Below are 9,184 nucleotides of genomic sequence, written 5' to 3' on the forward strand. Positions count from 1 at the left end.
ATTATATATTTTCACTAATCTTAATGCTACATGCAACTGTAGCAAATGAGTTAATTTCACAAAGGCATATAATGCAATCTATGCATTATACATCACTATACTTTCATTGAGATACTAAATGCCAAGTAAAGTTTTTACTAGACCTCCAAAAGGACTCCATAAGAAACATCTTGGACTTTTCACGAGACTTATAAGAAAAAGCATACACCGAACCACCTAAATGACCTTAGACTTCAACACGTGCTTAGCCACTATAATCTTCAAATTGATTTCCAAAGGGAATCTAAATTTCCTTTATAAATTCAAGTAGATGCTTTCAAAACACTAGCTAGAACACTAACCATCAAGAATGCCAATGGAGTAGCCCAAATAATTAGACACCTCCTCCCTTCCTATCATCTTAAGTCCATGCTTTTCTAGCACACCACATTTCTCATGTATGATCATAAAGGGCATTCATTTCTTTTTATGTTGAAAATTGAGCCTAAGAAAATAACAATTCCAAAAGAGTCTAAAGTAAATATTATTACATTTTGTACATTTACTTTGGTGCTAAGCTTTGGTGATGTTAGAGTTAGCATTAAAAAAATATGCATGGGCCACTATCTTCTCTCATGTAAGGGCAACCCGTAAAGTATTCCTTTCTACATCAAATAGTCCATTCCATTCAATAAGAGGGACTATTACAATGTCAAATAGCATGAGGTGCAAGAGAATGCCTCTATTTCATAGATTTATGTAGCTAAGCAAGGCTTAATAACATGCCATTTACATTATCACATATATAGACACTAACAAAATGATATTTGATTACATTGACAACCTATGTACCAAATCATGTTCTTCTAACCACAAAAATACAACTCCTAGCACATCCTACAATTGGCCTTGTCTAATTCCATGTTCACCAACACATATGGCCTCTTAGGTGCTTGACTACAATTGATGTACACTGAGATTGTAGCAGATTCAATACAATCTCATATGGCCTCTTAGGTGCTTGACTACAATTGATGTACACTGAGATTGTAGCAGATTCAATACAATCTCATACATAATTTTGTTCAAAGCTTGATGTATAACTTGATTCTAAAGATATTGGTTTAATATGAACTTTATGGGAAATTCACATAACAAGGTCCCAATGAAACATACCAAAGGCTCCACTCAAGAGTTTACTATAGAGGTTATACCATGCACATTCAAAGTGCATATATAAGACTCCTTATTTACATATTTTTAATTAGTAAAATACACCTCTATTTTAACAAAGAAAATTTCAAAATCTCAAAATATGCCACATTCTAATTTTTTTAAAAAAATTTAATAATTATGTATTGCCTTAAGTTAAAATCAAGTACTATGTTTACATATTCTTTACTGATACCCAACAAGTTCTAACACTATTGATGTTATAAGAACACAAATCCAAACCTATCACACTACTCTTCTCTTTGATAAATTCATTAGAAAATCCATCAACAACAAAAACACTTTTCCTTTTTCTTACTCAAGACCACATTCTTTATTTCTCTCATAGTGAATAAAAGTTCATCTAGAATAGCATTATTCTTACTTATATGACTAAGCATAGGACTTAGAAATTTACTACATTGTACCTCTCAACCACAACCTTGGGTCTATTTATATTGCAAAAAATGTGTTGTAAAAAAGACATCAACTCTTTAGCTTTAACATAGCTAGCATTAACATCAGTAGGTTGTAAACACAACTTATGCTATCATTTCTTATACAAAAAGGAAATATACCACTATTTAGTTATGCAACTTGTATACCTCTAAAAACATATGATGGATAGTTCACTAAAAGATTATCATCATGGATCAAAAGTCCCTCATCCTTACACTTCTTGTGCATAACTACAAGAAACATATATCTATCTCACTATTTCCTTTTCAAAAGTAACCATGTATACTTAAAGGCATGTGTTATCCCCCATTCATTAGAATATGCACATATATACGTGGTATAAGACAACACAACTATATTTGTGAACTCCATAGCCCTTTCCCTTGCCTTTTTGTAATGGTTTCTTTCTTAATACTAGACTTTGAGCTTGCTTTTCTATCTCTATGATCATTGTTTCCCTTTCCTACTTCAAACTTTCCCCTTTCTAGATTTTTAACATTTCTTTTCTCTTAGATTTTTAGATACAAAATTTCATGACCTTAGCAAACAATATCTAACAGTTAGTCATAATCTCCCTTTATTAAAGCACCAAAACTTCATTGTAACCTTCTTCAATGGGCAATCGCCTTGCTTTATTTGGAATAGTGATTGTGATTGTTGAACTTGCACAATTCGGTGTATGTATCTAGTCTAGATTCTTAAGGGTCTATAACTTCACATTAGCAAGCTCTAATGGCAAACAAAAAATGCACTATCAATATGCTCACAATCATCTATCTAATCACACTATGTACACAACAAAAGCCTTACATGATAGGTCATTGTTTCTATCTTACAAGAGGATAATCGATGAGCATCCTTGTTGTCATAATACCCGAATTCTTGTACTATTGGTTTCTAGCACCTAATTCTTTGGTCATAGACATGAGTACATAATGGTTATGTACCTCCCATGTTCTTTCCATTCACTATTCAAGGAGTTGGGGATGTTGGTTGAATGGAGTTGGATGTACCACATCTCTCATGACCTTTAGGTTGAGATGAATTGAACATTTCAGAAGATAGCATTATTTTGTGTCGATCTGTATTATTGTTTTCCCAACCTTCTTCACCAAGACCAACAGCTTTATGAGATGATAATCTTGTGCAAATTGGCCCATGATTTGTTTCTACGGGAATTGTAATTTGTAGATCAACATTTTTCTCCCAACCTTCTTCACAAAGGCGAAATTTATGAGATGATATTCCTATGAAAACTTCCCCATCATTTCTTTCTATAGGAGTTTCAATGTCTACATCACATTGACCATGCATAGTCTCATTCCTTATAGAGATGACAGTTGTTTCAGTTGATAAGTGAAGAGGCACTTCAATGTACTGTTGAGGTGTTTTTTGCACAACATCAATCTCCTCATCTATCTCTCCATATGTAAGCATTGAGTTTTCTATAAAAGAAGCGTTTTCTTTGGCAAATACGATATTATTTTCATGATGATGAGGCATGTTTTGGATAACATCAACCTTATCATCAGTCTCTTCATCACTAATGAGCATTGAGTTTTCTATAAAAGTATCCATCTCTTTGGTGAATCCCACAACGTTTTCATGGGGAAGGATGTTTTGCACAACATTAACCTCCCCATTACTCTCTTCACACCTTGGCATTGAATTTTCTACACAATCAACATTATCTTTGGTGAATAGCGCAACATTTTCAAGATAGTGAGACATTGCCTCAACACCTTGGTTTGGACTCGAGCATGACAAGTGGAAATTTAGACATTCAACAATCTCATCATTGTCCTCAATGTGAAGGTGCTCATCACCAATGATAGGCATGATAGGACTTGACGTTGCACTTGGACTAATGGCAAATGGACTTGCCACATCTTGCAAAATATTGACTTTCATGACAACGCTCTTTTCCTTCTCGTCAAGTGTGCCTTCAGTGTATTGGCGTTGCTCAAAAATGTCGACTCCAAACTCAATCCTTGGTCCTTGAGTGGGTACTTTTGATGATCCATATTGAATAGTCTCTTTATCACTGCCTTGTTGATTGGTAGAACTATCACTTTGGCTATTGTTATGTATGAACTCATCTGCACAAACCAGAATTCAAAGAGAACAATTAACTAGTTAGTTTCATCCGCTTTAGAATTTTTGCACTTTTCAAATTTAATGTGATAAAATTACAAAGAGAAATGTTAAAGGCCTATTGCATATGGATGCTTGTATGTCCAGTATTTGGTAAGTTCTTTAATAACTTCATATCCCTAAGGTTGGGCTTTGGGGATCATGGATGTAGCCATGGGTTTGTACTTTTGGTGATTGTTCGAATTCTACTTTGTCAAATAGATTATTGTCATCATTGAGGACTTGCTTGAAGCCATAATTTATTTTTCAAACTTCTAAGCTATTTATAATTGTCATGGGTGCTTTTTGTGAAGATCAACATGAAAAGCTAGGAATTTTGACACACACCTTCAATAAAGCTGCTCAAGTATATATAAGCAAGAAAAGACAAGATAAATGTCGTGATCCCAATGGTCGTTGTGGGTGTATAGAAACTGCACACAATGTGATGACGTCGAACTAGGAACACCTAAACGATGTCAAAGCAATCCTTAAGTGAGGCGCTTTCATTTAAGGAAACTTCCAAGTTTCAAACTTTACAAAGTTTCAAAGAATGGTCGTTATCCTTAAGTATGTTCATTAGATCTAAACAAATGATGTGAGTGTATATAATTATGTAAGCCAATACTCATCGGTCTGATGGAGTAGAGAACAAAAGTACTCTCTTTGGTCACAGACCTGGACACAATAGTACGACCATCGACAAAATTGAGGACCCGCAAGTGACGCTATGAAGACGGCTACGTCAACGCTCAAATGCAGTCCTACCGCAAGGAAGAGTCTCAGTACAGTACGATTGGCACAAGCACCCGGCTGACGTCCCTGCGACGGCGGTTCGTCTCTTGATTTCATGTTGCTTAGAATCGGATAGAGAGGCCCCATCGTCATGCTTAGATACGCCCAACTCGACGATCGAAGTATTCTTTTGCCACTGCAAAAGCCCCCTCCACCAGCTCCATCACCCGCTTCTCCTTTGCTGAAAACCGTGAATTGAAACAAACAGTAGTACATGGAGAACTCCAACAGGAGAAAGGAGGGGGGAGAAATCCAGCCTTTCCAGAGAATCAATGCAGAAACTGTCACACATTCTAAGATGAGAGCCGATAACGTGAACATACCTGCACAATCAGTTTCAAATGAAATCTATCGTCGGCTTTTACCTGCATGCCCAAGTACGTATGTATATGTGTGTATATATCCACATACATAGATAGATAGTAACAGAAAATTAAGCCCACGTACCTCCCACAATGACTACTCCTGCTTTTTGACGCCGACTCGGGTTTTGCGAGGTTGATGTAGCAAACATAGACAGCAAGAGAACACCTCCATTCACAGTGCCAGACAAAAAAGATGCGAATAAAGAGATGTATAGCACTTTGGATGCTTGGCCCTGCGCCAGTTTCGTAAGGAAGACAGGGAACTGAAGCCCGAGATGCGGCGCTGTCTCGAGAGCGAGGGCCAGGAGATTGAATAGGTTGTTTTTGTGCTCGGACTTCAGCGATTTAAGCCTGCAAGCATCAATTATGAGGAACGCTAAATTTTATCAATTCACTTGACAATCATGCCAAACCTCGGTTTCCTATAAGAACATCGAGGAAACGAGAGTCTGAGGGCGAAGCCCATGTAATTCATGCGGGGGAGATAAACCTCTGTATATCCGGCTATATTAAGCGTAGCCTCGATCGCAGTAATACAGTAGTATACGGGACGTGGAATATATTGTAGTGTACCCTTTAAAAGTGCGGTTGCGGGAAACAACAGCAGCAAGCCTGTAGAGCTGTTGAAGGGGGAACAGGTAGGCTGCAGCAAAGGGGCGGTCTTCTCGGCGGAGCTCCAATTTGAAGACCACAGCATTGACGGTGTGAGCCAGAAGGATGATGGAGACGATGGCGATAAAGATGCCCACCATGGAGGGCTGCTCCTGCACGATGCGGTAGTACTCCTTGGCAGTGGCGATGTTGCTGGCGAAGTCGAAGAGGTAGGTGGCCGCAGAGAAGATGATGGTGAAGCCAGTGTGCAGATCGGCCAGGTCAGTGTGGCGGGCATCGGATCGGGCGGGATGGGAAGCCATGATGGGATATGGGCCTTGCCGATGACACGTTACGTAGTGTGCGGCGCTTTAGTTGTTGGTGTGTGTACACACACATAAATATAAATATAAATATGAATATATGCTCTGGAGTCTGGACCGTTCAAAGTTCGAAACCGCGGGGGGACGCGTTTTGGGAGGTAGTTAACACAACTAGCTTTGAAAATATTACCGCTGGGTCGCTGCCGGTCAGAATCCACCATTGACTTTGGAAGTGTTCCTTTAACTCGCTGCCGGGCTCCTCAGGTCGCCACTTTGAAGTTGGAACTTGGCACTGCCCACTGCCCTGCCCAGGTGTCCTTTTTTTAATTTCTTTTTCCCGGCCTTTTTCTGTCACTAAATGAAAAAGAAACAAAACTCTGGTTTTTTACATTAAGGCACTTGACGTGGATGGAGGGTGTGGTGAAGATTGTGTTCCCCTTGCTCATGGGTCTCTAGCTTCCTAATGCATGGGTTTGCACTAGGATTCCGGAAAAAACTTTTGAGGAAGAGGAAGTAAATCCTTTTCATCATCATCCAAGAAGGAATTATCCCCCATTGAGATGGTATCTTATACATATATTTAACAAGTATAATTATATTTTGAAAAATTTGAAGAGGATTTATTTCCTTCTTCCAAAGAATTGAGAAGGATTTTTGTCAAGGTGAACAAGTTCTAGGTTGAAGCAAACCCGTCTTTTCCCAAAGAATTGAGAAGGATTTTTGTCAAGGTGAACAAGTTCTAGGTTGAAGCAAACCCATCTTTTCCCAAACCCTCATTTGCACTCCTTCCATTAGGGGTTTATGAGAGCTTTTCTAATCTACGAGTTTGTCGGTAATTAATTTGTTGATATGTGGGCAGCGGGATCTTGGGCTAATGGTTCATGGGCATCTACCTAGTCTATTGATGTTTATACATGCAACTAAAGGGGTTTTTTTCATTTCCATTTTTTCCTCATTGGTTGGAGTTTTTTCTTATTTTTAACATTTGTAAGAACCAAGAAATTAAAAACGATGAAAATTGGTCGAAATCTACCGAGGCTTGCTATGCGCACTTTTGGGAAGGCATTGAAAAGTAGCTCAAGTTGAGAATGCGAGTCGCACCCAATGTAGGATCTTTGAGTAGACTATCCCTTTTGATGGAAAATGAAGATGTCATGGTGAAATTGCAAACCGAGTATATTAGGGTGATCCTATCCAATCATGGCAACATAGTCAACAACTAGCGTTCCACACGTGCTTCGCACGCACGGAACTCTAGGCTGCTTCACAGCAGCTTCGCTGCCTTGCAGCGGCGAGTGAAATAGCTATGCTATCGCATGGCAACTTTGCTCAACAATCCATTTCTCATCTTTCTCTTTTTCCTCTCTCTCTCTCTCTCTCTCCCCCCTCCAAATTCCGTAAGTCTAATTCTCTCTCTCTCTCTCTGCCTTCTATTTTAGTTTATTTTTTCTCCTCTCCTAGTTCTCTCTCCCTCTCTCTTTTTCTCTCCCCGCTTTTCTTCTCTCTCTCTCTCTCTCTTTATTCTCTCTCCTCTCTCCTCTCTTTTCCTTCTCTCTCCCTCTCCTCTTTTTTCATTTTTTTTCTTCTTCTCTCTCTCTCTCTCATTTTCTTCTCTTTGTGCTTTTCTTCTCTCTTTCTCCTTTATTTTATATTTTCTCTCTCTATAATTCTCTCTACATGTTCTCTCTCTCTCTCTCTCTCTCTCTCTCTTTTTCTCCTTTTTCTTCTTTCACTTTCTCCCCCCTTAGTCTCTCTTAAAGTATGTAAATTTTATCTTTTCCCTATATATAATTCTCTCTTTATGTTTATATTCTCTCTCTTCTTCTCCTCTCTCTCTCTCTCTCTCTCTCTCTCTCTCTCTCTCCTTCTTTTCCCCTTTCTCTTAATTTTCCATTTTTTCTTCTCCCCCTCTCTCTCTTTTAAATTTTATCTTTTTTTTCTCTCCCTCTCTGTCTTTTAAAATATATCTTCTCTCTCTCTCTCTCTCTCTCTCTCAAAAAACATTTAAATTTTAAAACGACTTTTCTCTCTTTCTCTCTCTCTCTCCTCTCTTTTCCCTCTCTCTCCTCTTTTTTCTTTTTTCTCTCTTTAAATTTTTTCTCTTTTTTCAAATTTTATATTTTCTCTCTCTACAATTCTCTATTTTTGTTCAAATTCTCTCTCTTCTTCTTCTTATTTTCTCTCTCTTATTTTCTTCTCTATGTCTCTCTTCCCCCTCTCTTATCTCTTTTCCTTTTTTATTTTCCTCTCCCTCCCTCTCTCTTAAATTTTATATTTCCTCTTTCTATAATTCTCTTTCTCTCTGTTTCTCCTCTCTCTCCCTCCCTCTCCTCCTCTTTTTTTTGCTCTTTGTATATATATATATATATATCTCTCTCTCTATCTTTATTTTAATTTAAAAAAATCTCTTTTATTTTCTTTATTTTCTTTAAAAAAAATTTCTCTTTCTTTTAAATTTTATCTTTCCTCTCTCTATAATTCTCTCTCCGTGTTCAAATTCTTCTCTATAATTCTCTCTTCGTGTTCAAATTCTTTCTTTTCTTCTTCTTCTTCTTTTCTCTCTCTCATTTTCTTCTCTCTATCTCTCTTCCTCCCCTCTCCCCTCTCTCCTCTCTTTTCCTTTTTTCTTTTCCTCTCTCTCTCTCTCTCTCTCTCTCTTAAATTTTATATTTCATCTCCCTATAATTCTCTTTCTTTCTTTTAAATTTTATCTTTCCTCTCTCTATAATTTTCTCAATGTGTTCAAATTCTTTCTCTTCTTCTTCTTCTTATTTTCTCTCTCTCTCTCTCTCATTTTCTTCTCGCTGTCTCTCTCTCTTCTCTTTTTCTTTTTTCTTTTCCTCTCTATTTCTCTTAAATTTTATATTTTAACTCTCTATAATTCTTTTTCTCTCTCTGTTCCCCCTCTCTCTCCCTCCCTCCCTCTTCTCTTCTTTCTTTTTTGCTCTTTGTATATTTCTCTCTCTCTCTCTCTCTCTCAGATTAAACTTTTTTCTTTTTTATTTTCCTCTCTCTTTCTCTTAAATTTTATATTTTCTCTCTCTATAATTCTCTTTCTCTCTGTTCCCCCTCTCCCTCCCTCCCTCCCTCTTCTCTTCTTTCTTTTTTGCTCTTTGTGTGTATGTGTGTGTGTGTGTGTGTGTCTCTCTCTCTCTCTCTCTCTCTCTCTCTCTCAGATTAAACTTTTAAATGTAAACTTTTTGTTTAATTAAAAGAGAGAGAGAGAGTCAGATTAAACTTTTAAATGTAAACTTTTTGTTTAATTAAGAGAGAGAGAGAGAGAGAGAGAGAGAGAGAGAGAGAGAGAGAGAGAGAGAGAGAGAGAGA

General features: G+C 37.5%; 1 protein-coding gene across 1 annotated transcript; it reads right to left on the minus strand.

The window, feature by feature from the left end:
* Nucleotides 1–2,469: 2,469 nt before the first annotated feature.
* Nucleotides 2,470–5,897, minus strand: LOC148031260 (uncharacterized). The gene is made up of 5 exons (XM_087685713.1): nt 5,517–5,897; nt 5,026–5,294; nt 4,462–4,901; nt 4,132–4,252; nt 2,470–3,749 (listed from the first exon to the last, which is right to left on the minus strand). Exons 1-5 carry the CDS (start codon nt 5,855–5,857, stop codon nt 2,623–2,625), a joined length of 2,298 nt encoding a protein of 765 aa, XP_087541839.1. The 5' UTR covers nt 5,858–5,897; the 3' UTR covers nt 2,470–2,622.
* Between the last annotated feature and the right edge of the window lie 3,287 nt (nt 5,898–9,184).

The sequence above is a fragment of the Lygodium microphyllum genome, chromosome 9, assembly GCF_053477565.2.
Source record: "Lygodium microphyllum isolate KBCC chromosome 9, Lygodium_microphyllum_v1.1.10, whole genome shotgun sequence".
Classification (NCBI taxonomy): Eukaryota; Viridiplantae; Streptophyta; class Polypodiopsida; order Schizaeales; family Lygodiaceae; genus Lygodium; species Lygodium microphyllum.